A 27,501-nucleotide genomic window follows, 5' to 3' on the forward strand; every position below is an offset into this window, starting at 1 on the left:
CGTTGGTTACTAACATTAGTGTATATAAACATTTCCACAAAATACACCATATGAGTTTTATATAAAACAATTTAAAACTCAGAGGGAATTACTGACGTTTCATTTTTCCTTTTCACCTGAAAGAAGTTTAAACAAGAAATTATGCGGCCCACAATATTTTAACCTTCATTATCAAGAGCCCTGTGCAAGACATTGTGCTCAACTGCAACAGAAAATTGTGGGCTCAGACTTGCAATCTTTAAATACAGAGAATTACTATCCACCTTGTGCTCTCCATCCTAAAATTACACTCCTTTCTCAGAATAATGCATCCTCATAGCCCCAGCTGAGCAATGTGATATATAAAATTTAACCACCTTCTTAAAAAGTTTTTTCAATTTTATTTTGAAGTTTGACTAAAACTCAAATTTTCTTGTCAAATTATGTATTTTTACTTCTCACACCTTGAGAACAGCCTTTTTCTGTCTATACATATTTTTACATATCTAAATTTATAATTATCACACCTGTTTGAGGATACATACACATTTCATCATACACTGGTGATATCAGGCACTAGTACAATGAAGAGAAATTCTGACACTTTTGAACTTCTTGGATACAATATAATATGTGACTTCCATACTACTCTCTACTACTCATGTCATAAAAAGGAATATATTATGTGAAAGCTTTTCCTTAAATCAGAAATATAAGACCAAAATATTCACAACAGTATTTATAAAACTGGAATTATCCCCACTGAAAGACCATTGAACAGTATTTATAAGACTTCACGCAATATTTCATAACTAGAAAAAATATTCACTTATTTTAACACGTGGGAAAGACTGGAGATCACCAGCCCTCCTAAGTAATACAGTAAATGAAATAGGATCTGTTGAGGTGTCATGGTTATAGACAAAAAAAATCATTGACATAGACTATGTAAAATTATTGGCATAGTCTTTATTTTAAAGAGATCTCTGCAAGACAGTGAAAGACATTTTCCTCAGAAGAAAAGTCACTAGGTAGTGATAATGCCTATTATTTTACATGCTTATGCAAACATAAAAACATTGAAAAGCTATGACACCTTCCAGGTCAGACCCCATAGTTTTGTTTTCAAGGACACTCATGACGTGTTATTTGGCTATAATAATCACTTGAAAGTAGCATTTTCTAAACAAATGAACAATTATCTTCCTTAATTAAGACCAAGCATAGCAAAAGCTGAGAAAGAATCTCATTATAAGTAAAAACCAAAACTTATTGCATTGTTTTTTATTAAATACAGAGTGAAGAGGAGGGTAAACATAGGCATAGCAGATGTGTTAAAAGAGACAGTTCATTTTTAATAATCTGAGGTTTACTAATAAAGTATTATCAGTTAAAATTAATGTTTATGTGTAATATAATTGCAATCCTAACGTCTAAAATTATTTTAATGTATTTTTCAGGGTTTAGGCATGCATTTTCATCCAAACTGTGATTGTCTGGGACTTTACAATATCTTCTAGTTCAAACACCTTCAATACCCCTCTTATGTTGTCATGTTGAAAATAACCACAGATAATACTTACTCATCTCAGTAATACCCAGACAGTGTGTACTATGACTCAAATGCAAGCAAGTTTTTTTCATTCAAAGATCTTAGTTCTCATGTTGTAGAGGAATATTTCTTTTTCCTCAACTCAGGTTCTTCACAAACAGAGTAGAATGTAGGATCAGTTACATTTATACAGTCCTAAAATTACATTCAGCCCTTGGAAGGCGACCGTGAGGCTGATGTGGTCCCGGTGAAAATGAGTTTGACGCCCCTGCTTTAGGTTTTCCACAGCTCTTTGTGTATATGAATACATAAGGTGAACAAAAGATCAAGGAACTGCAGCGTTGTAGCTAGGTAGATTTTCAACAAGTTTATAAACCTTTCTAAAGAAGAGATAAAAAACCCCAAACTCCCTGTTGCGTATGTCTAACACTCTTCGCAATATTGATATCAAAGTGTACATACAATAAAAAACACCTAATTTTCATAAAATGTCTGTATAAATATATCTCCTTTACACAATCCTCACAGTGATTTCTACATGTAAATTAAATGTTTGTTTTAAATGTGCAGTTGTCAGAACTTTGGGTTTATCTTCATATTTCTATTAGAAACCTTCCTTCGCAAAAGAAAGTCTCAGATAAGAATATTTACACAGAAGTATTCTGTATTCATTCTCTATTCCCCCTGGATTCATGTCAATAAACTTATTAAAAATCTGATGTATGTATTTGAAAATAATTTTGTATTTTCAAATAGGGATTGATAAACTGCACAGTTCTCATTCCAGTCGTCCTTGCTTAGCATCACCTATTGCTCCCCATACATCAAAGACAAACTCATCTGGAAATGCAAAGTCTCCAAGAGTTTCATCCAATGCCACTGCAAATTCATCTGGGTTTTTCTTGTCTCTTCCAGCTTCCACCATTGTTGCAGCTAAAAAGTAACGAAACAAAATAATGTAATTATCACAAAAGTGACAGCTAGCATACGGGCAGAATGGTTTTTGAATGTCTATTTTCAAAACCAGGTAGCGTCATTTTAGGGAGATGTAATGCTTACCTACTGAATTTAGGACTCGATAGGAATTATGTACTTAAATGCCCCCACACTCACTAAATTCCACTCTGATAAACAGGAGAGCTTCTTTGGAGTATTCACTATATATTCTTCTGTTTGTTTGGCTAAGGTTAGATTTTTAATTCAACAAACCTTCATTTTAATCTTATTTAATGACATCCTATATTCATTACTGAAGGCACATGAAGCATGGTGTAACAAGACCCATGCCAGCTAATCACCAACTTCAATGAGTTTGATATGAGCTTGCAGACCTAAACCAGAAGATGAAAAGGCAAACCCAAATATTTTTCTCCTCTAAACAATGAAAAAAAAATCTCAGGAAATCCGAGTTTAAAGTGGCCAAGGTTTTTCACAGAAAGCCAGAAGGCAAGGGGTTTGAACATGGAAAACAACACACAGCCTGCATAATAGATACATGCAACTAAGCCAGTATGGGTTTGCTAGCGACAACACATTTTATGAGTTTAAACGTTTAAATGTCGAGTATGACCTGCATTTAGAAAGGACTAATGATAAATAGGCCTACAGAAAAAACTTGAATAACCTATTTTAGGAAACAAGAATTCAAATATTAGGCCAACAAACGTGCTGTGTAAAATACAGAGAAAATTAAAATCTGGTTTGTTAGGTATTGGACAGAGTATGTTTGCAACTGCCTGAAAGAAGTCGTGCTCTCAAGGAAATATCATATGACCTCAAGCAGATCTGCGTAATTTTTCAGTTTGATTTTATTTAATTTTACTTAACTTTAGCTTAATTTTTTTAACCCCAAAACCACCTCTTGTAATAAAGAGACCGAAGCATTTATTGTGAGCCGCATTATTCTTCTGCTTGGGTCTACAATTTTTTCCGTACCATTCAAACTAAGGAGTAACTAATTCTAGTGGATGAGTTTGCTTCAATTATTATTACATCCATCTCTGAAAAGCAAACCTTTAACTTACAGCACCCTCAAGGCTGGGAAAGTTTGTGCTTATGCCACTAGAAAGCAAAAAAGATCCAAGTTCTTTCTGCAAGTCTCAGCCAGATGGTTCAAATGGTGCAAAAGCAAGGGCAAGGCCTTGCTGCTGTGCACAATAAACCAAAGCCACTAAAGACTAAGAACATCTTAGCACCTACGAAAGTTAAAACAGATGTCTGGTACAAAAGAGGTGGACTGTGATATCTTGTACATCCATGTTGTCCAGCATTTTCTTTTATTTAATACCCAAGTATCAGAATTTATCAGAATTTATCAAGTTTTAGACTTTAATTTGGAAATGGCTACAGTTGGGTTGCTGCTTAGGACTCAATCCTTAGCTGCAGTGCTCATCCCTCACCACTAGCTGCTGCACAGTCTCTCAGATTCTAGAACAAGTCGCAAGTCTATCCCAAACAACACTGGATGCTGGCAATCCAGGGTTATTAGAGCAAATAAAAACTGTGAGGGCTCAAACCTCTCTCAGTCATGGTACTTGCACCTCCCTGAAGGATGAAAAGTGTCAGCACAAGAGTTCCTCCTGGTTAAGCCAGGCCAGAAGAACTACTGGCAGCAGGCTATCATGGTTTGAGGGATGCAGAAGATTCTGTAAAACAGACTTAGCACAAATACCACTGCTGAATGCAGTTTGTTTTCTGAGCTGTATCTCTGCTCCACAGCATCTGTTCAAATTCACAAGAAATGAAGGTATCGTACAATAGATGAAACCCTCAAAGTCTGCTTCATTTTGTGACTACTTTACACACCTGCCTTAAACTGCAAGATGTCCTCCATCTTTTGTTATGCATCAAGTAGCCACCAGTTTCTTCATGAGCATATCAAATTCAGGTGTCACACTGAAGAATTTGATAGCTTCTTTGACTGAGAGAACTGGGTCTGTTCATCCTGGAGAAGAGAATGCTGAGAGGGGATCTTATCAATGCTTATAAATATCCCAAGGGTGGGCGTCAAGAGGATGGACCAGACTCTTTTCAGTGGTGCCCAATGACAGGATGAGGGGCAATGGGCACAGACCGAAACATAGGAAGTTCCACCTGAATATGAGGAGAAACTTCTTTACTTTGAAGGTGCCAGAGCCCTGGAACAGGCCAACCAGAGGTCTCCTCTGGAGACATTCAAAACCTGCCTGGACACCTTCCTGTGTGATGTGCTCTGGGTGAACCTGCTTTAGCAGGTGGGTTGGACTAGATCTCCCTTCCAGCCCCAACCATTCTGTGATTTGGTGATTCTTGCCTTTTCTCAGAGGGACATTCAAGTGGAAAATATCTATTATGGTGCCTGAGAAACGGAAAGAAGTTCTGAAGCCACAGAAGGCCAACTGCACTGGGACCATCTGCTGTCTACTGCATGCACCATGTTGTATCACATGGTAAAATCTCTCTGATAAAAAGGAAAAGAAACCACCCCTTTTCTGAAGTTTTATTAAATGTATTTAATATTAATTTGTTGACCTGAATTTCAGCTCAAGTTTATTGACAGTTATGAACTTCTGGCAAACAGTTTGCTGTTATGCAAACTTGCAACAAGCTGTGAGCAAACTTGAGCCATATTCCACACTGTAGATGTCAACAACAGTAATTCTGACGAAATTTGACGTTTTGGTTTTAACTACGTTCAGACGTGAGGCTCCAAAGAGAATCGCAGTGTGCCAAACTACACAAAGCACTCCAAGGAAAATTTACGTAAATCTCGACAAACAAACCACTGTGATCAAGACAGTTCAAGTGTAACTCAACTTCCTGGGCACCACTAGTGGTTCTCAAGGACTCTCAGGACCTGCTTCCCTGCCAGAAGAAACTCTATCCCTGTTGCACTGCTTCTTTCTGTGTCCCCTGTGAAAGTCCTGGAACACTGACTCAGAGGAGTCTGGATGGGAAACAGGCATTAAACAAAGGACTCTGTTCCTGACAAGCAGAAGACAGATATTTGTCCTATCAATGCCACCCTATATCCCCTGGCACCGTGGCATAAGAAGGTATTTGCTGAGGAGCAATCTTGAAGGTAATCAGGTGAAGGTTGTAACTTAAACTTCACAGATTTCTGCATATGAACCAGGATATGAAATTACTCTGTAGAGACACTGGGAAAGGGTTGAAAGGAGAAGTGCTGTGCAAGATGACGAGCAAACATACGCAAATAAGAAAAAAAAGGGAGTTTATGACCTTTGAAAGGAGGGCAGGCAACTCAGAAGGACCGCATGGATGCCATGAGGTTATGCAGGGACAAAATTAGAGGAGCCAAAGCCCGACTAGATCTTAACCTGGCTACTGCCATAACAGACAATAAAAATGTTTCTATAAATAGACTGGCAACAAAAGGAGGGCTAAGGAGAATCTCCATCCTTTATTGGATATGGGCACAAACATAGTGACAGAGGACAAGGAAAAGGTTGAGGTACTTAATGCCCTCTTTGCCTCAGTCTTTAATAGTAAGACCAGTTGTTCTCTGGGTACCCAGCCCCCCGAGCTGGAAGACAGGTGCTAGGGAATACTTCTCCCAAGCAATGAGTGATAGGAAAAGAGGAAACAGCCTCAACTGGCACCAGAGGAGGTTCAGATTTAATATTAGGAAACATTTCTTCACAGAAAGGGTTGTCAGGCATTGGAACAGGCTGCCCAAGGAAGTGGTGGATTCACCATCCCTAGAGGTGTTTAAAAGACATGTAAATATGGTGCTGAGGGACACATGTAGCAGTGGACCTGGCAGTGCTAGGTAACAGTTAGACTTGATGATCGTAAAGGTCTTTCCCAAGCTAAACTATTCTATGATTCCACATCTAGAAACAGTTACTTATCAACAGAGTGAGGATCTAGACAAGTGTTCCAGCAGAAAGAGTGAAAGCCAGGAATTTAGCCACTTTTGAGATAAATTGGTCAGAATACATGCAAGAGCTATGTGACAGACAGCAGCGATGAAACCAGATAACACAGCACTATATTACAGTCCAGATGCCCTACTTGAAAACTCAGAATTACACAGTGAGCAACTCTGTCATTAAAAGAAAATGTTACTTCAAACACGATTTTCTTTAAAGGCTGAGCTTCCCAAATTGTAAAATAGAATCTTAAAAATAGTTTATTAGAGATTTACAAAACTTGAAAACAAAATCCACTAAACCCAGACAATCAAGACAATTTTCAACCCAGTCAAGCAAGAGTTAGAATGACACTGCTGCCCGACAGCAGCAGCCTCAAACAAGTGTTTTCATCTGTATTGGGCAACCGTAATCAGCGCTACTAGGATATATTTAATGTATTGTGTCTATTAAAGCACATTCCCCTTCTCAGATTAATCTGATGTAATGAAATACAGCTCTGTGGAAGGATGTCCGTGCGGGGTGTCGGTGCTGGGCAGCCTGGTGCTGTCCTCTAGCGCCAGCAGCCCTGAACACCCACCTGCCTGACCCTCACACCCGAGCTGTGACGCTGACATACACAAATCTGCAAAGCTGATCCCTACGTCATTAGTTCCACGCATAAAGAAACACCACAGCTGACCAGCCTTCTCTATCGCCCACTGGCCCTATTCCCATTTCCCCGGGCGGTGAACACGGACACGGATGGGATGGCATCCCCAGCCGCACAGCTGTGCAGAACGTGACTGTTTACACAGTGACATTTGCAACGCCTAATTCCCAAGGCAAATCAGAAACAACTGATTGCCAAGGCATTTAGCAGATACTTGCCAACTTGAAGAAAACTTTACTGGTTCTCAGAGGGCGACAGTGCCGTGCCAAATCGCCTCCACTCCCCTCCCTTTCCCCCGCTGCTTCTTGTAACAGCTGCACAATAAGTGATTACAGGAATTTTATTCCAATAGAATATTTTTCCACGCTCTAAATAGTCCCAATTGTTTTCAGATATTTTTTTTTAATCTCACTTCAGGCAATGGTCATACCTGAGAAATTTTTACATAAAATGTGAGAAGTTCAGCACACTTACAAGTGATCAAAGAAATGAGAAGATTTCTCAACTTTAAACGAGAAGCTCAATATCAGGCTTCTCCAAATATGAACAAAGAAGTATGTTGGCTTGTTAAACCTAGTTCCTTTAAAATAATTTCAAAGATCTTTCACAAAATCCTTATTTTCACTTTTGATAGACACATGCAGCACAAGTCATGAAAGCTACGGTCTCCCATTGTTACTCTCTGCCTTACATAGTGGTTTTGCTATCTAGAGCCTATCTTCTAAATTCTAAAAAAGCTTTTTCAGAAATCTCAACAAGAACTTCAGTGTTTATTTAGCTGTAATACTATCAGAAGCTTTTGACTTCATCAAAATGTAACAAATGTTACGATTCTGTCCTTATATTTTAAAAGAGCTAAAACTCACATTCAGTTCCCTTACAACATGCAAGAAAATGAGGTGTGTCATTGCAGTTTCCAGTGTTTAACATTACTTGGGTTTAATTTCATGATAAACATTGTCAGATCTGGCACTCAAGGAATCATCAGAAATACAATTTCTTCTTGTTTCTTTACATTAAGTATTATTTCTTCTTGAAGTGGATAAGTTTTCCTGTTTAACCAGACCTGCTACTTTTTCCTTTTTCACCAAACTCCCATTATGCTCTCAGAGTAAGTGAACAGTCATAAATTACATACCCCAGAGTGTATACAATAAAACCCTTTGGGAAAGGAAGTCTGGTGACAGAAGGAGCAGAAAACAAGAGACCTGGTGAGACTATCACTTCAGTCAAAGCATTTCAAGATAAAAACAACTATCTAATATTGTTGGATGAACCCAGAGAAGAAGCCTGGGTGACAAAAAGTTTAAACTTGTTAGGACATTTTGACTAGACAGTAAGTTTGAAAAATAAAGTCAAGAGTGGAGAAGTGGATTTGAAATTCTTCTAAATAGAAATGGAGAATATGCAAAGATACATAACGTCTGACAATACGATAGGGAACAACAAAAAGGCAATAATCATCCAAAAGCAAAATACCAGAACAAAATATGAGTGGATGAAGAGTTAACCAAAAGATGCTGAAAGAAAAAGTTGGATGTGAAGCCCTTTTTGCCATCATTTTTCCATCAGTAGCATTCTGAGGTTGGATCCCATAGATTCAGGCTTCCTCCAGCTCAAGTACAGTCCGTAACAATTCAAGGCCCACTGATTTAAAAAATAAATGCCACCAGTATTTTTCACTAAGACTGTTTCCCGAGTCCCTCCCATTAATCAACTGTTCATGTTCCTTTACCAGAAAGTACTGACAGGATTTAAAGCAACCTGAATTATCTCCTGATGGCACATTTATGTTTTAAAGAAGGCCGAAGTCAAGCCTTGGCCCAGTTTCTAACGTGTCCATGAAATGGCTGAGTAATAAATTTCAAGAGCCAAGTGTCCCTTCTGCAGATTAAGTCCAGTTTTCAGTAAAATAAAGAGGTAAAAAGGTAAAAGTGCATTCAAAAGGCAGGTATGTAAATCTCAATGGCATTTAGATCTCTGAAGCCCAAAACCTGTGCCAAAAAACAAAAAGTGCATGCATTTCGTTAAATTATTTCCAAGCATTTAGCTCCAACTTTGGGATTTAGTCAGCCATTCTGGAAACTGTCAAGACACTTAACAATGCAAAAATTAAGGGCTTTATCTCATCTTTAATTCTATCTGTAATTTTACATTATTTTTTCTTTCCTTTCTTTCTGACTTCTGCCTTAAAACTGGAGCACTTCTTTAGAATTCAATCACACCACGGAACTGTCATTTTAATGGAGATGAAAGAGCAATATTAACTGACATTCAAAGCTTCTGACAAACAGAACTGCATGGGAGTGTGCAATGATTGAGATCTTAATCACTTGTCGGCTGTCGCATTGTGATGACTTGCATTTTCAACTAATCTGCCTTGAGTAATGAGTGAAATTTCTAGCTGGGTGGTGATTGGCGTTCTCTGAATGAATCCTTTCCTCATGTTTCATTTTCATGGGTGGCTGATCACATCCAGCATATGAAAAACTGACATATGTTAATTGAAAAGATTTGTGACAGGTGATTAGCTCTCCTTTCCTGAAGAGTCCTGGAGCTGTTTCATTGCTTAAAATTGATAAAACTGGTTTTCTGTCATCACCCTTGGCCCTCAACTCTAAGATCTGAATCTTCTGAAATTACTTTAAAGGTGCAAACTAAAGCTACGCGAACCCCGTAGTCTTTGATTCCTGTGAGTTTCTCTTTGTTCCACTGCCTGTTTGGGAGGGAGAGAAGGAAGAGGTGAAGGGCAAAACAACAACCTTGTTGGGAAGAAGAGAGTATCTTTGAGGACAAAGACCTCTTCCTTCTTTGAGTGTTCTCTTAAGGCGTTCTTTGCAACTTTCTAAACTACATACTGAAAGATGAAGGATAGTAGATCTTTTGGAAAAAGAAATCAATGAATTCAGAGGAAAATTCCACCAGGTGCTTGGCAATCAGCTCAGCTGTATGTCCTGAAAGCTGAACTCCCCAGTCAACTATACAAGAGTGATCCTGTTACGGTATGGAGAGCCAAAGGCACAGGGAACACCAGTTCCACAGGAACTCGCTCCCCTGTGCCAGAGCAGAGCACACCTCAGCATCCCAAGAAACTGTCCCCTAGCCTAGGATCAAAGGGTTCTGGGCTGCAGACATCAAAACCAGAACACCTTTGGCCACTTATGTCTGTAGGGCACAGGGATCTTGGAGGTAACCAGCAACGACAGGAGCCTCCAGAGCCTGACTCCAGCCAAAACTGCAACAGGGAACAGCTGCAGGACAGAAACAGCTCCCAGAGGAACGGCTGGCACAAGACTCCAGAGCTTTGAAGCCTGAGCCAGAGACCGAGCAAGCAGCAGAGGCTGAAGGAGAGGGACAGGCCACGGGATGCTCCCAAAGCTAAACAGAGGGTCAGCACCACACATGGCTCCTGGGAGCCTGTTGCACGGCAGGGGCAACGCATATCACGGTTGTTAGGAACAGAATTTTGGAGAATTTTTAGTTTTCTGGGAATTTCAAAGCTAAGATATTAGCTACAAAACATAATTCACGAGTTTTCGGCAGCTCCGTGCTCTCTTCTATGCCAGGAGGCCCACCTCTGTCTTAGGCAGGGGGACAAATAATATTTTACCTACAGTTTTTCCTGTGAGAAAACCAGTAGAAGCTGCTGATCAGATGCTTGCCTGTTGGAGCAGTCAAGGCCAGGGAGGCTTTTCACAGAATCCCAGAATGTCAGGGGTTGGAAGGGACCTGGAAAGCTCATCCAGTGCAATCCCCCCATGGAGCAGGAACACCCAGCTGAGGTTCCACAGGAAGGTGTCCAGGCGGGTTTGAATGTCTGCAGAGAAGGAGACTCCACAACCTCCCTGGGCAGCCTGGGCCAGGCTCTGCCACCCTCACCAGGAAGAAGTTTCTTCTCAAATTTAAGTGGAACCTCTTGTGTTCCAGTTTGTACCCACTACCCCTTGTCCTACCATTGGCTGTCACCATGAAGAGCCTGATTCCATCCTCGTGACACTCTCCCTTTATATATTTGTAAACACCAATAAGATCACCCCTCAGTCTCCTCTTTTCCAAACTAAAAAGACCCACCTCCCTCAGCCTTTTGGCTATTCAGATAATCTATTTTTCTCATTTTTTGGTGCTGCCTGTCCAACCCTCCTGCTTTGCCCTTAGTTTCTTTCCAGACCCATTTTCTCTTCTCCTTTGCCTCCCCAACTTCTCTCTCATAGGAGCTTTCTTTTCAAGATCACTTTCCACTTAGCTTATCCTTTCCTAATTCCTGGATGACTTTTTCAGATATTACGATAACAATAAATATCTCCTTCTTTGCCTGAGTATTAGCAGTTCCACAAGATCGTATGAGGACTACACCCAGCCACAGCTGCTACAGCGGCACTTCTTACCCAGCCAGACTGCGGCTCCTTCCCAAACAGAAGTTGCTATTTAGTTGTTGTCAGATTAATAGAGAGAAACAACAGCTGCAAGGACGTTTGGTGCAGTTTTAAGGAAATTATGACTCTGGGGTTGAATAGTTTCTTTCACTATAAATTGCTGATTGTGATAGCTAGTAAATATTCTGGAAAATTTCCCATGTTCTTCAGAACACAGACTTCAGAGAATTCGATAAATGTGTACAATTACTCCATCAGTTCCCTTGTTAAATAGTTGCCCTTTCACTGATGAAGATCTCAAATTCAAACTTCAGTGATGAGCTTTGATGTGTCTAAGCCAAGTGGCAAAAGAGTAAATAGACACACTTACCCTTAACAATCCTTAAATGTGGTACATACAAGCTCCACTACAAAATACATGCCCAAAAAAATACAATGATGACAGTTAATGGCAAACAACTAAATAATTCATGCAATAGTGTATAGATAATGTGCAGGAAGAATAGAGGATTAATTAATCACACCATAAGGTTTGTAGTGAGAGATTCTTTTATCAGAGACATACATTTGCAGAAATACAGGCAAGATTTGAGACTGCATGCGGGACAAATTTTGCTTTGCTTACATCCGGAGACGAAGGTACTCAATACATTTTAGACTACAGAAAATGAGAAATTATTTAATCTTGTAGTAATGTAGCTGTTAAAAACTCACCTAATTCAGTATCTCTTATCCCCATGTACGTTTCAAGAAGCTCATCCACTTTTTTAATGGCTTTTTCTTCAATTTCAGTTGGCTTTGTTGAAATAAAGGGAGAAAAAGAACAAAAGTATTATTATATCCATGCAGATTTTAAAATAACCAGCAATTCACCACTAATTATCCTTGCTCACATCCTACCTAGACTTACAAAACCTGCAAGTAAAACACCCTATTCCACTTTTTTTGCCTCTTCTCAAAAACCTGAGCCTTCCTCCTACTGTCCAACTGCACAGCTCTCACATTCAAACTGAACAGGAGCCTTACATCTCCTGACAGATGTTCATCAAATCATCATCAGTTTTAGAAGAACTCACAATAGATAACAATTCTTCTTCCAAACCCTAATCCTGGTTTTACACTCTTAAACCAGCCCAGTGCACTTTGCAGTGTCAGAAACAGAACCAACTCTTCAACTGTCTCCCAGCTTTTTTCCCCTGCTTCCCTCTTTTCAACATTCCTTGGCGTAATCTACCTTAAATTCATCCAAATGATCCATGATATCTAAGCACAGGCTCTCTGTTTCCAGATTCCTCAGCCCCATCCTATCCCTGCAAGTCTTCAGCTTCATAGAAGCATTTCTCCCTGCAAAAGGCAGTTTTCTTCTTAAGTCCCATGAGTTTTGTAACATCCAGATTTTTCCTTCCTTCTTTATCTTATCAGCCATGGGGAAGAATAAATCAGGTGCTAGATGATTAAACTATGGAAGGGCCCAAACATAACCATACCATTTCCTCCACAGTAGCAGGGCCCTTGGTTCTCAACCGAAGTGTTTCTCTCCCTCTGGAGATTTTAGCTTCCGTCAGAGTTCCACCTTTGGACCTTGGTTCCAGCTTTTCTAAAGACAAAACAAATAACAACAAAGAGAAAACTAAACAAAACTAAGTATATGCTACATCAGAATATGATGTATGTGCTTTGGTTATTACATTACCTTCACTTTGTCTTCTAATCAAGATTTAGACATATGTAAAAAACTAATTATAAATTAACTGTATTGTAAGTATAGCTCTGCTGACCATTTATTTTCTTCAAACTTTGATATCTGCTTGACTGCACTGAAGCTAGGACTTGAATTAACTAATATATCTACGCAGACCTATTGCACTCAACTTCACACAGGCACTTTGTATAATTTTATTTCCCTACTCTACAGGAAAATAAAAGTATTTATTACTTACTATTAGATACCAGCTGAAGTCATCAGCCAAATGTTGATTGATCCTGGTCTTTACAGGCAGATTACGTAGCAGGGTTAGCACTGCAACATTTCACTGGTGCAACGGTGCAGACACCACTGCAGCGCAGGTGGTGATGGGTCACACTGGGCTGAGCCAGCAGCTGGATACCAGCTGTCACACAGGCAAAATCTCCTTGAGCAGACCTGCAGGAGTTTTTCCACTGGTTTCACCCACGTCGTGATTTCACACTTGATAAATCACTACCAAGAATATCTGGATTTAGCCTAAGTCTTCTTTACCTCAATTCAAGCTTTCCTTCTTTAACCTTGGGTAAGGGCACCCTAGTTAGTAAAAGTACTATAGAATCATTTAAGATTTGGCTGTCTTTTTCTAGGACATAATTTTACATTCCAGAGCCGTGCTTTAATTTACTTACTGTCATGGGAGTTACATAGTTAATTTGGAAAGTGCTAGAACAGAGAAGATAATTTTGCAGAACTGTTTTAAACTGTGCTGTTTTCACGACCAGATTATTCCCCCTCTTAACAGCGGGCCTTTCTAATAAAATGGCCTTGAAAGCAAGGCCTTAACATGCTATCTTCATTTTGCCCAGGTAGATTTACGCGCATCGTTCTTCCACAAGGAGTCAAAAACTCAGATTATTTTGCTGAACAAGTCTTGAAAAATAAGTTTTGATTGTGTTTATTTTACCAGATAGATATGGCACAGTCTATTACATATATACTTAGGATCGACAGTTATCCTTCATCTTTTCATTGCCTCGAGAACAGTTTAAAACATCCTTAAGATTGTCATCAGTTCTGCTAGACTTGTTTGAAAAAGTCATTCCTGATAAAACATACATCTTTTTCTAGTTCTGTCACCATGATTTGACATAACCTTTATTTGCAATATTTCAAACAAAAGCTTTCTGGCCACCACAAAAATTATATTTCCTACTCACATAATTTAAATTGAGTTTGTGTTTTGCTGCTTTTATTTTCTTTATTTTTATTTTTATTTTATTTTCTTTATTTTCTTTCTATTAATTTTTCATCAATTTGGAGAGGACTAGCTTGTGACTGATAAGGACCAATCTTATTCAGACAAGTCTTTAATTCTGTGCTGCAAGTCTTGCCTAGAATAACTGAGGCAGCCTGTGTGCACATGACAGAGAGATATCCAACCAGTAAATTATATTTATTTCACACTGATACCAATATCTTATTCCTACACCCTCACAAACTTGTGTTGAAACTCACAGGAATCCAGCACCTACTTGTTCAGCAGGATCTAGCTCGTTTGCCATCTCTTCAAGGGCTTTCTCAGCATGCTGTAGCTTAAACATTATCTCAAATAAATCTGTGCCTAAAGCCTAACTGCACCTAAGGCAGGATATTCTAATCTATTGGGCAATGCAACTTGTAAATTCATTTGTGTAGGGTAAAAAAATAACATGCATCATGTAAAAATCTGTCTAAAAAGCTCTGATTGCTTCTTAATTCAATGTCAGATTAAAGGCATTAGCAGGTTTCCTTCTCTACATCACAGGCAGACTAAAAAGTACCTTAATCACCCAACTAAAGTAATTACAATTAAATAATGGCTGAAGAAATCAATCAAGTGCTGATTTACCTTGGTCTTTAGAAATAGACCATGTAACACATTTTGTATTGAACGCAAAATCTAGACCCCAATTTAAAAGGTATTCCCATATTACTAATTGCAATGCTTTGCATATGTAATGCTACTTTAGCATGATATATAACACACACACATTTACTTAACAGGAGTATCAACTTAAAACCAAATGCATTAGAGATGAGTTCATAATCCGTATTTTCACAGAAACACAAAAGGCAAAAAGAAACCTTCCAATTTCTCTCATTTTCCATTTCTGCTGCTATTCTGACACCAAGTGTCAGGACTGGTATATGACAGCAGTTGTAAACTACTAACAGAAAAAGAAAGATTTGAAAAACAAACATCTCAAACTGTTGCTGCTGTGGTGAAAATGGTGATTTTTAACTTGCTGTTAGTGCAGCCATGCACAAGAACTCATCAACACCCATAATTTAGAAGTATTTTGAAGTTTCTATTACAGAAAAATGCTACATGGTTTGGGTGATATAAAAAATTGAAGGAATAAAAATGAAAACTCAGTTGTTTTTTTTTTTTTAATTTACCACATGGATAAAATTAATATAGATAAGGATTAGCAGTAGTTATGCATTCTTCCTATATAGGTATCACTTCCTCATAGTGTGCAGGCTGTAGGCAGAGACAGAGTTTTGCCATACAGTTTTCTTCCAGTTCCGAGTGTACCTGCTGTATGACCAGAGATCCACAAAATGCTGGAAAGGGCAGACGGGGGTTTCTGCAGTGCCTTCTGCATCTGAGAGTCCTGTCCCAAAAAGAGGGCTCAGAAACATAGAACTCTCACACACAGCTAAACAGGGATATGTATCAATAAAGGAAAAGAGGAGGTGCAAGGATCAGCACATTAGTGAAGCGATCCATGCTTTAAAACTGGGTCTGTGAGAGAATTCTTGTTCTTATTTTGCATCATCTCTTGATGGCAAAGGAATCAAACAACTGAGACTCAGGCTGAGGCAGCGCACACCAGGATGACTGCTGGAGAAGGCAAGAGAGAAGAAAATCCATTCACGAATTTCTCACTTCAAAATAAAAATATATATATATACTTTTTTTGTATCAGTTATGTTACATTGAGAGGATACCTGGCTGCAATCTGAAAACAAACTTCTAATGCAATGTTGGGATTTCAAGATCCAGTGAACAAGGTAGACAGCCAGATCACTCACCAAATGCTTTCATAGGCTCTATCAGCTCCAGCTTCAACATCTGACCTTTCTCCAGGTCTTTTAGCATTTTGGCAACCTCGTAATGCCGACGATCTGCCACATTTTTTCCATTTATAGTCTCTATGTGGTCACCCACACAGATCATCTTGCTTTGGTCCATAAGGCTACCCTCTTTGATTCGCTAGAATTAAAAAACAAACAACAAAAAACCCCACAGAATTAGAAATCTTCCTTTTGGTAAAGAGGTGACACCACAGGGTTTCAAGAATGTCAGTTAACACCATCAATAGGATTGAGTTTATTATACCGGTAGTGCGTTTCGCCTATAAGATTTTCATAAAATGTATTTTGTAAAGGTTTATTTTTCAAAATAGCTTAATAAGCATTGAATATAAAATCAACAGGGGAAAACAAAAATATACTCCTACTTCAGAAATCAGGCTTCTGAATAAGCTACATTTTTGTGCTTTAAACCCAAACATGAACATGTCAGTAACGTTAATGTTTAATTGAGTTTGGGGTTATTATTTTGATTTAATAGCTTGACAAGCATAGGGACAAAACTTTTCTCTTTTCAAGTATGGTCCAGGGATGTGAAAATAATATGTGTGATATACTAAATAGTGACATACTATAAAGGGTTAAGACCCATCTATAGTGATAAAACTTCACGATTTTTCTTATCACGCTAGACAGATTAATATTAAAGTGTTTCCTCTGCAATAAAGAAAAATAAATTATTCTATATGCCATCTCATGGAATACAAATGGTTTAAAAGCCATAAAATATAACAGAAGTTAGTATTAATAATTTTTAGGAAGTAGAATTTGAAAAATGGGAAAAAAACTAATCTTTACAATATGTCAATGATTTATGAAGATAATTAAAAGACACCTCAAATTTCAATGATTCCGTTTATTGTCGTCATATCTGTTCATCATGTGCCTACGTCATGTAAGCTGTTAGCCTATTTAATAGAGAAGTTATGACACAGAATATCTTGTATTTTGTAGAGATATGAATTTCATTCTAATATCTTCCTGAATACGGTTCTTTTCAATAACGACTGATGCTCAGGCTAACTTTGAGCGAGATAACAGTGAGGCAGGGGAGACAAACATATCACCACCTACTCCCCTAACACCTTGCCTAGCTGCAGAGCTATCTCAGAAACCTGCTCCTGGTTGATGTGGGCACATCTGAGCCCACACAAGCGCCTCCATCTGAGAGAGTCAGTGGGAAGTGTGACAGTGCTCAGTGTCCTACAACACACTGCAACGATTTTTAGCTTCAAGCTGAATTTAACTCTTTCTAGCACTTTTTTCTTTAACCTAATCTAAAACAATAAAGAAGCCTTATGGTGAAGGTATCATACACGTGCCAGAAATTGGGTCCCGAATGTGTGTCTGGTATCAGGTGCATGGATTCAGAAGCATGCCCGCCAGACTCCAATTAATGTTTAGTCTACATGTTGAATTCATTCCCATTTAGCTTTGCTTCTTCACTTGGATCCTAACACCAAAACTGTTTAAGTAATATTCACTGGCTGTATCATTTGTGCCAATATCAAAGATTTTATGACTTAGTTTCTATCTTCCCTTCAAGTTAACTGACCAGAGACAGTCAAGCTACGTTGTCACAGTAATTAAGATGCAACTGATATGCCTGTATTTCAAGTGCTCTACAGACCATTTAGAAGCAAAGATCTGTTTCCTACACAATGCCTAAAATTAATTGCGCCACCCTATTTTATAATGTCTCCTTATAAACCAGTCAGTCGTGCTTCAAGTTCTACCGTTACTCTTTGAATGGCTGATTCCGCAATGCATCTCCCCATCTGGCCACGTACCCAGAAAACACATTTGCGAAAGCAGAATGACATCGGGTTTCGTTCTTAGTAATGCAAAAGAAATATTTAGATTTCATAGGAGAAGAACCTGCAGTTCAGAGGGTCAGGTTTAAAAAACATTCGGGTCATGTAACAAACCTAGAAACTGTTTTGTTTTTCAAAATGCAATAAAATTACTATAGCCTATAACAGCTTTCAACCCAAAGACAGGAAACATTTATATTAATTGTTAAGTAATAATGAAACATAGTAACCATTTTTCAAGGCAAATAAACACATAAACAAAAATAATTCTATCAAACTATAGAGACAGTCACTGTTTAGTCATTACCTAGAGAACCAAGTATTAAAAAGATGCAGCTTTTACATTTGCATATGTATTTTCTATGCTGCTTTTAAAAATCCATTAGCTAAATCTGCAGCAGCAACACAGCGAGCTCCTAGAACCTCCTTTAAACTGATGCATTCCCATGAAGACCGCACCATTTTCACTATCCTGCTTATTAGGCCAGTACAAGGACAATGACATATTTGTTCAGACAAGTTTTATACAATTTACTGCAAACTACAGCTTGTCTTGCTAATGTGGCGAGGGGTTTCCAGTCTGCTCCAGTTACGCTGTGTGACGGCTGCTCTCTCCATCCCTGTTACCAACAACACACAGAGAGTGTAACACTGTGCAGTGCTGCACACTTGAACTTTAATCACTGAAGCTTTCAATGCCTTCTTTTAGAAGGCCACATAAGCAGCAGCGTGACTGAATGTTACCAGCTGCGTAGATGCTACCACTAGAAATTCAGAGTTCTGTGCCTGTAAACATAAAAATAAGGCAATGATTTTGTCAAACTGCTTACTGAGGCCTCCAGTGCATCTCAGCTTTCTCAAGCGTTATGTCAATCACATTTTTTCGCAACAAAGCGAGCCTATTTCTAAACCACATCTTATTTTATATCCATGGTAGCTAAGGAATGGATAGAGAATACAACCTCTCCATACAAGTTCTGTTTACACTAGCAATGAGAACAGCAATTGAGACAGCAGTAAACAAAGATAATTGCCAATGCCTCACTAATAATGAATAATTTGAGTAGATTAGAGCAAAACATCTAAAAATGGCAGAAAATGTGACTAAGGTTCCTAATGTCTAGCGAGATGGGTAGCATCATTTCTCTACTTGTCTCAAAACATACGATCTGGAGGTCATATAGAAGCGGAAGAGGAAAGCAATTATGGTTAATATATCGCACATGTTACTGCCCATAATTGTTACTCAGGTTAATTGTGCTAAATTATGTTAATCCATAGCTTTAGCACCTTTTAATTGATCCTACCCATCTAAAGCGACAACACCGAAAAGCTGAGAAAGCACTGTACTTGCACCTATTCTTATACAGCACAAAGGCTTCTGCCCTGTGAACTGTCATAAACACTGAAAGAATTTGATCTCATTGTCGCATGAGTGACGTAAGTTCTATAAGCAGCTAATCAATGACATCAGAAAATCACTATAAAAACAAAAAGAGGGGGCAGATGCAAGCAGTATCTAACACCTACCACCTGATATATCAGGTAGCTGATATACGTTACAGAAGCAACGAACCAATGAACTGATTTTGAATGACACGCACTACAGAAATAGCTGAACTAATTTTGAATGATGTACCTAAGAAAAGCAACTTTATTTTTTACTTATCATATATATGATAATAAAAGATTTTATAGTTCTAAAGGATCATTAAAATAATAACTAAACTGTGATAGCAACAGAAGTTTCTATAGAACAAAGTATTTCACTGGCGAATACATTTACCTTTATAAACGCACAGCCAGTTCCATTGTCTGTAATGGTAAGCCCAAGCACATCATCAGTTTTAAGAATTTCCACTTCTTTTCGTTGTCCTTTTATGTGGGCAAATATGAAATCTTCAAGGCCAATTTGTGCACCTAAGAGCTTGTCCATATCAGCTTTATGAGTGTTCAAAGTGCAAAACATGATCTGTGCAGGAGGAAAGCAAACACATTAAGTTTAATGGTATATTAAGTTCAGTGAGCTCGACAGGAAGAAAAAAGGAGAGCATAGCTCTGGCCTCGGCAACAGATCCATGGCTGAAATCCATCCACACACACGACAGGAAGCATCAACAGCTCAAACTCTGCAGATAAGAGCTGGCAGGGAGCAAAGGAGAGAATCTGTGTGAGCAGCCTCACACGGCCTGTCCCAGCACACCAGCTCCGACACAGGCGCCTCCAGCTGGAACAGAACAGCTTGTTCTGGAGGGTAGAGTGAGCAAACCCAAGAGCCACGACCACCTTTTGCTTCATCATTCACCCAACCCAAATTCCACAGGATTCAAACATCATTAGGGACATTGCAGGGGAGCTGGACTAGATGACCATTAAAGGCCCCTTCTGACCCAAACTATTCTATGAAAGCAGTTTCATGGAGAAAAAGGGAGCTCATCAAAACAAAAATGTCACGAGGTGGGATAAAATGTTTTACATTCCTCCATGCATTCCACTATTAGCTCAGAGGACATTCTCTCAGGCAACATTGCTTAGTTCCCTACCCTTCCTCCAGCATAAGCAGGTGTCATCTCTGTTCAAACTTATTAGAAGTCATTTTTTTCTTCATTAATCAGCCTTTCTGAGGGATTCCCCTTCAGCACTGGGTGTTAGGCATTCCTTTTTCTCCCTACACTTATACCAGTGGTTCTTTAACAGGGAGATTTATCGTCCTGGGCATGGGCAGGGTGAGACTAACCCGGCTGTACTGCTCAGGGCAGACACAACCCTTTTGCCCACCATGGTGCTGCAGGGAGGAATTTGGCCAGTCCAGGCAGTCTTTGGGCTTTCTGCTTCTTGAGTACAAGCCGTACCAAACAGCCTCGGCAATATAAAAGAACACAACTCAATGTTCCTGCTCACAGTCAGAGTAACCACAGCTGTACTGGGGGCCTGAGGGAGGTTACAGACACATCTCTACTGCACCAGAACACTTCAAATGCCTTTTCTTTCCTTCTGGCATCATCGGATGACAGCAGAAAAAATTGAAGCAAAAGTCACCAACCTATTCAAATCTATTCCAGGTCAAACGAAGGGTGAATACTTCTCCTAATGTATTTCACAGAGAGCATTTACAGTTTCTGAAGCTTTCTAGAACTTCTAGATTCTGTAACTATGGGTGTTTTTGGTTTTAAAGACTGCAAGTTTAGTAGTGAGGTGGTGTTTCTTCATGAGGAAGGTCTTACTTAATATTTGGTTTTGTTTTGTTTTTAAAAAAAGACAACCAAACAAACCATAACAAACAAAAACCACAACAGCCCTGCTTCAAAGGCTAATTGCTTCTCTCATATGATCCATCAAACATCCACTGCAATCTAATCAATCTAATGCCTCACTTTAACAATGAGAGTTGTAACATCACACCCTTAACAGACATTAGTTTTATTCTCTTGGTAATGCAAAGCTTTTCAGTTAACCAATACTCAAGCAGAAACATCACCTAGAGAAATGCAGCTGGTTTTAAGTAGAAAATTTAATTTTATTTTATAAATAATAATCATCAGCACTGTTTTTAACCAAGAAGGTTCATTCAAACAGACTATATAAAGTTCACTTACACGTTTTCAGCTCTCTCTCAAGCTACATGATAACTTGGCCAGATTACAGCTGCAACTCAGTTCTTACAATGAACAAGCACTATGTCTTTGCATTTTAGACATTAGCATCCTTCATCTGACCTTGTCAAACAGACAATCATCTAGTAACTACTGTCACACCTTTGAATAGATAAAATTGGCAACTGAGAAGAAATGTGATATTTAGAAACTTGATCCGGAGTTTCTCTTTTTAGACCTTCATCTGGCTGGCATTCCTACTATAGCCTATAAGTCTGCAGAATCTTCTGTGAGTCAGTTCTGTGCTAACCACAAGAGCATCAGCCAGTCAAAAATAAAACTTAAATCATTCTTTATCCTCTTTAGTGAACAACTGCTTTTTCTCAGAACAGATACATGCAAAGAGTAATGTACTAAAGATGTATCTACACAGGATGATATACAGTTACACCGGCTATCAGTTACAGCACAGCTTTATTTGAATATGACTGAGACCTGCCAATTCAAATATGATGTTTTTTGATAGATTTTACAGAAGTTTAATATAGGTACCTAAAAACAGCTTTATGCTTAAACAACAGCTACTATAGTACACCTTCCATTCACTCAACGTGTGGTATATTTTTAGTAGTAATTTTCTTACCCAGAAACAAAGCAAGAAAAAAATCCCATGTGCAATTTTCATTGTTAAGTCTTTTCTCTCCCCTTTTACCCTCAACCTTCATATGTATTTAATCTTTAAATTGGCATACCGGTGCTGTGACATTTCATGCCAACTTTAGCAAGATTTTATAAATGATAGCTGTTACATAAGTCACAAATTATCTAGGATACCTCCTTCACTGTGAGAGTCATCTTGTGCGGCACAGAGAATGAGGGAATTCCATTCGGCTGGCAGGGACTGGGGGCTTATGCACAACCTTATAAAACAGACTTGTCAGATAAGATTATTAACAGATTATTCCCAGCCTCAGTATTTTCAATAGGAAGAGACACTATTAACCAATAAAAATAGGGTTACGCTGTGCGCTATATAAAAAAAAAACTTGTATTAGCTAAGAGAAAGAGGGTTACACTATGTGCTATATAAAGTATATATGCAGTGCCATACTGCATATCCTATATACTAGTTACATTCTCATTCTATGTATTAAGCCTACACCCCAAAAAGAATTCAAAATTAAGTTGACTGATAGATGGCACACTCAGAAGCTATTAAAAGTGCCTTCAAAATCAGTAGATCTCAGAAAACTTTACAGAGGAGATAATAACCACTTTTTCTATTAAAGAGGCGGGGAAATGGAAATTCTGCTTCTGAGCAAGATGTAACACCAACTGACATATTTCCCTATATAGGTAGATGTTATTATATCAAAAAATTACCAACGTATTTTCTAGGCACCTTACTTTATCCTCCCTGAAGAAAATGTGGGAGCCTTGACCAGCTGCAGCAACAGGCAGAGCAACACAGTTCTAGTGTGCTCTTGGCACCCTATCAGGAACACAACTTTGCCTCCCCAAATACGTTCAAAGTACTATAAAATAAACATTCAGTGCTTCATTGTTCCCTTTTTTCAAAGCTAGAATGTGCAAGAATTGCAGTGTAAGGCCTTCCATACAGCTTAAAAGTATCTGAAAAACGGACCATTAACACAGCAAGCATCATACCTACTATGGGTGTGAAATTTAAGCGCTGCTTAGGGGAAGGGCAAGGCAAACAATTGTTGCCATAGGGCTGGGAGGAGGTGGTTTGTAGGGAGTGTTTAAGTTTGTTCATTTAAAGTCTCCGATCTGCAGAGATTGTGAACGTTTCAGCAGATAAGCGTGTACTTTAAAACTTCAAACAGTTTGGTGATGAGGATCAAATACTTCTGCAGAAGTTGAATGCAGCGCAGCCTCATAGTTTACTTGACTGTTTAGCATGAGGAGGCGAAGCCCACGGAACAACAGCCCAGGCACAAGCTCAGCAGCTGAACTGAGAGAGGGAGCTGCGTTTCTGCCCCTGGTTCCCCTTACGAAGCCAAATTCCTTCCATCGTGAAAGAGCCGCAACCTCCGTGGACTCTCGGCAGACACACCCGCTGAGCATTCAACTTACCTCACCAGCCCCACCATAGTTCACCTTCCAAAGCAAACACAATAATCAAAAGTGTAAACTATGAGTACGCAAACTGGAAGTCCATATAGCTTCTGTGGCTGACCATTCCCTCCTCATCTGATCAAGAAATCGCCCTGCTACAGCTGGACTTTAATATCCACATTCCCAGTGCCCGATTAGCTACTTTGAACGCTTTAAAGCCCTACCATGTGCTCTCACAGGAGCACACCACCCCCAAACGCTTAAACAGACCCACATTGTCCTTTGGTCTGTGCTCATTTATCATACAGGCTGCACTTAGCACATTCACCTTACAGGGAACATAGCAGTCCCTGCTGCATGCATTCCCTGATAGTTGCAGTGGAGTAGTAATCCTAAATAGCCAAGACCATACCCAAATACTTTTCCTTCTTCATCTTCTGTTGGAAAAATGAGGGAGATATTTGTGTTATTTATGCAAGCAGAATCATACACATGACTGTGGATGGCGTTAGCTAAGAATAGCATCTATTTATATATATTTTTAGCTCTGTGCTTCCTTGTTGAAACCCTGTTGAAAAGAACGAAGTTAAAAGTCAAGAACAATGCAATCTATCTCAAACAGCATTAATACTAAAGATACAGGCAGCCCCTTGCTAGAAGCCATCTTCACTCCTCCCTGTGGAACAAACATTCAGTTTGGACCTGGAGAAGAAGAAATGCCAGTCATGGTAACAGCAGAGAGGTAGGCAGAAATGCAGGCTGAACATCAGGTTCAAAAGGAATAACTAAGATTTATATTCATCTTGGAAGATGGATGAAGAACAAAATACCTAGATAAGAAAAGCTGTGTACAGGAAAAGCCTCAGAAAGCTGCTGTTATGGCTCCCTCCATCACAGATACCTAGCAAACATCACAGGAGGGAAGAAGCGTCCCCTTCAAAGCTCCACCGTCCCCATCCTACCCTACTCACGATCCAGGTCTGCACAGAATTTTTTTGTCAGTGTCTGTCCAACAAATACTGTGTTTTGTACAAGCTTTGCTCTGTCACTGTTGGCAGTCAACCACAGACCCTGGAAAGGATTCTCCAGCAGAAACCAAACCCAGCGGGTCCTGTGAGATGTGACACGAAGAAATGAGGTGCTGTAAACATGCGGACTCAAAAGGAGAAGTGACAGATCACATGTATAGCTCATCTGGAACTGTACTAAAACACTGAAGCAGGAATACATCCAAGAATACATACGCTTGCCTACACTTCAGTAAACTCACATATCATATTAAATGCATTCACTTCCGTAACAGCTCACCAAACATTCTCTACACTGAGTTCCTTCCTCACCCGCCCCCTATTTTCCACCTCAGTCGCTACAGGACAGAGATCTCTGTGATAGTACCTGTTTCCAACGGCATTCAGGTGTCACGCTGCTCACGGGATTCAGGATAGCTGGGTCACAGAAACCTTCCTGGCCAGATAGATAACACCTACACGTGGCATTTGAGTACCTTGCTATCTTTCAGTTTGCTGAGGTGTAGCTTCTGGCATTTTTCTTTACACCAAACTGTCTGTCCAAAAGCAGCTTCAATTAACAGATAATACCATTTTAAATGTCTAGCTTACTTCCAGGAAGCTCAGCAGCTGCTAATAAATTCATTCTTTCGTGGCACCCCCTGCTATTCGCTCATCCCATTTTATCTTGTCCATCCAAAATACTGTTGCAAGACTCCCAGATTCAGGTTCTTCACTCTGTTGTGCCACTTGTACACCAGGAAATGTTTTTAATCACTATTTTCATTTTGTACAACTTAGTTTCTTAAAGCCAACTGAATTTCTTGAGTAGAAGACTTTAAGTTCAGTGCCCGCAGCAACAATTCTCCATCCACTTTTAGCAATAAACCCCATTTAAGAAACCAAACATAACCGAAGCACCAAAACAAACAAAAAACCCAAAGAAAAACAAATAGGAATGAGAAAGTAAATAGAAAAAGAGAAAAGAAGAAAGAAATTTCTCTAGTTTGCACAAGGCTGGTTATTGATGCCAATGATACGTGTGGTGCTTCCTCTAAAACCTTTGGAGTGTCAGATTATACATGTAGCAGGAGAAAAGGGAGTGCAGCATTCACGTAAAACTGAATTTCCTGGTGAACGCTGTTTTTTCTAAAGTCAGCGGAGCCAAAAGATCAGTAACAAAAGTTCAATGGTGAAAGGAAGAAAACTAAAACAGAAGATAACCTGGCAACTGCAAGAATTTGAGAGTACAAGGTATAACTGGAGGCAGAGCAGAACAAAAGGGGAACAGCAGCTCAGTATGGAGAGAAAACAGAGAAGCGGAAGGTCAGAAAGCAGCTGGGAAGGTCTGGCACATAGGTGCATTGGCTGGCAACGGTACTGGTACTTCTTAATTATAATACTTAATGCAACAGTGACTGGTTAAACTGTATTCACCGCCACGGCCACTTTTACAGTTTACAATGCTGCTCGGTCAGGCCACAGCAGACTCCCAGAACAAAGTCTGTAGTAAAAGTCTTAATTACTTTAAAAGAGCCAGCTGCAAATAAGAAAAAAGAGAAAGCTGTATAGCCACACACAGGCATAATGAAATGTTAGCACTTTGTTTCAATTTGCCTCTCAGAGGTTAAGGTTCATAGCACCAACCACGGAGGAAGAACTTGATATGGCCACTGCCTTTTAACTGAGAGAAAACAATACATTTGCAAACACACATGAATCATTATCCAAACAATGTTTTAAACTTGGCTCAGGAAAAAAAAAAAAAGGCAGCGGAGTTAAAAGAAAAATTATGTCACAGATTGAAATACCTTCAATTAAACAGTGGGCCTTTTAAAAGCAATTAACTTACAAAGCAGAAAACTTTCCAAACATCACATTCAGTTGGAATTTTAAAATGTAGCCAGATTTAAAGCATTTATACCCCCCATTGCCTTCATTTTGAGTGTTTAACCTCATGGATCCATTGATTTCTTTTTATTATTTCATTTTAAACTGTATCGAATCACTACAGTTAATAATTCTTGCACTGCAAATAATTATTCCGCTCAACCGCAATACAAATGGTTTGACTCGGCGCTAAACAGTTGTGTTAAACAGCGGGCCGGCAACAGGTTAACCAAGACACTGGAGATGTTTTGGCTAAAAGGACAATTGTTTTTTCTGTGTAAAACTTAAATGCGGTTACGCTTCTATCCTTTCCCGTATGGAAATTGTCACTTGGAAACAGCAAAAGGAATTTCCCCCCCCGGAAAATACCCACGTCCACAAAACTCTGCAAAACCGCTCAGCCCAGAACCGCCCCCACCTCCGTCCCTCGCCTGTCGAGGCCGCTCCGGGCGGGCCGTACCTCGGCGGGGTCGATGCCGAACGCCTCGGCGATCTTGTTGTAGAGCTCCCGGGCGCTGCCGAACCCCTCCACGCGGCCCGTGGGGCTGCCGTGCGCCAGCTGCGTGTGGAACTGCAGCCGGGACGCGCTCGCTGCCGGCGCTGGGGCCGCGGGGGCCGGGGCCGCCGCTTCGCTCTCCACCAGCTTGGAGGTCTCCTTGGACTTGTGCTTCTTCTTGTTCCTCAGCCCCAGCGGCATCTTCCGCGCCTGGAGCGGGCTCCTGCCGCCGCCGGCTGCCCGCGCTGGACTCTGCCCCCGGCGCCGCCCCGGCCCCGCACGGCCATGCCGCCAGGTGAGGCCCGGGCCCGCCGGCCGCCCCGCCCCGCAGCCGGCCCCGCTGCAAGGCGGCGGAAGGCGTGGGAGC

At 39.8% G+C, this 27,501-nt stretch overlaps 1 protein-coding gene across 1 annotated transcript; it reads right to left on the minus strand.

Moving 5' to 3' along the window:
* Positions 1–928: 928 nt before the first annotated feature.
* GIPC2 (GIPC PDZ domain containing family member 2) lies at positions 929–27,450 on the minus strand. The gene is made up of 6 exons (XM_065842705.2): positions 27,099–27,450; positions 19,856–20,041; positions 16,196–16,376; positions 12,918–13,027; positions 12,145–12,226; positions 929–2,464 (listed from the first exon to the last, which is right to left on the minus strand). The coding sequence occupies exons 1-6, from the start codon at positions 27,333–27,335 to the stop codon at positions 2,310–2,312; spliced, it is 951 nt and encodes a 316-aa protein (XP_065698777.1). The 5' UTR covers positions 27,336–27,450; the 3' UTR covers positions 929–2,309.
* Between the last annotated feature and the right edge of the window lie 51 nt (positions 27,451–27,501).

The sequence above is a fragment of the Patagioenas fasciata genome, chromosome 6 (genome assembly GCF_037038585.1).
Source record: "Patagioenas fasciata isolate bPatFas1 chromosome 6, bPatFas1.hap1, whole genome shotgun sequence".
In the NCBI taxonomy this organism is placed as follows: Eukaryota; Metazoa; Chordata; class Aves; order Columbiformes; family Columbidae; genus Patagioenas; species Patagioenas fasciata.

What these genes read in the sequence shown, in the direction of transcription:
- GIPC2 (XM_065842705.2), bottom strand. Translation starts at nt 27,335, where the DNA reads ATGCCGCTGGGGCTGAGGAACAAGAAGAAGCACAAGTCCAAGGAGACC. An exon ending in CTGGCTGTGCGTTTATAAAG is followed by an intron (nt 16,377 to 19,855) that starts GTAAATGTATTC and finishes TTTTAATTCTAG; the next exon opens with CGAATCAAAGAGGGTAGCCT. An exon ending in GATAAGAGATACTGAATTAG is followed by an intron (nt 2,465 to 12,144) that starts GTGAGTTTTTAA and finishes GTTACTTTTTAG; the next exon opens with CTGCAACAATGGTGGAAGCT.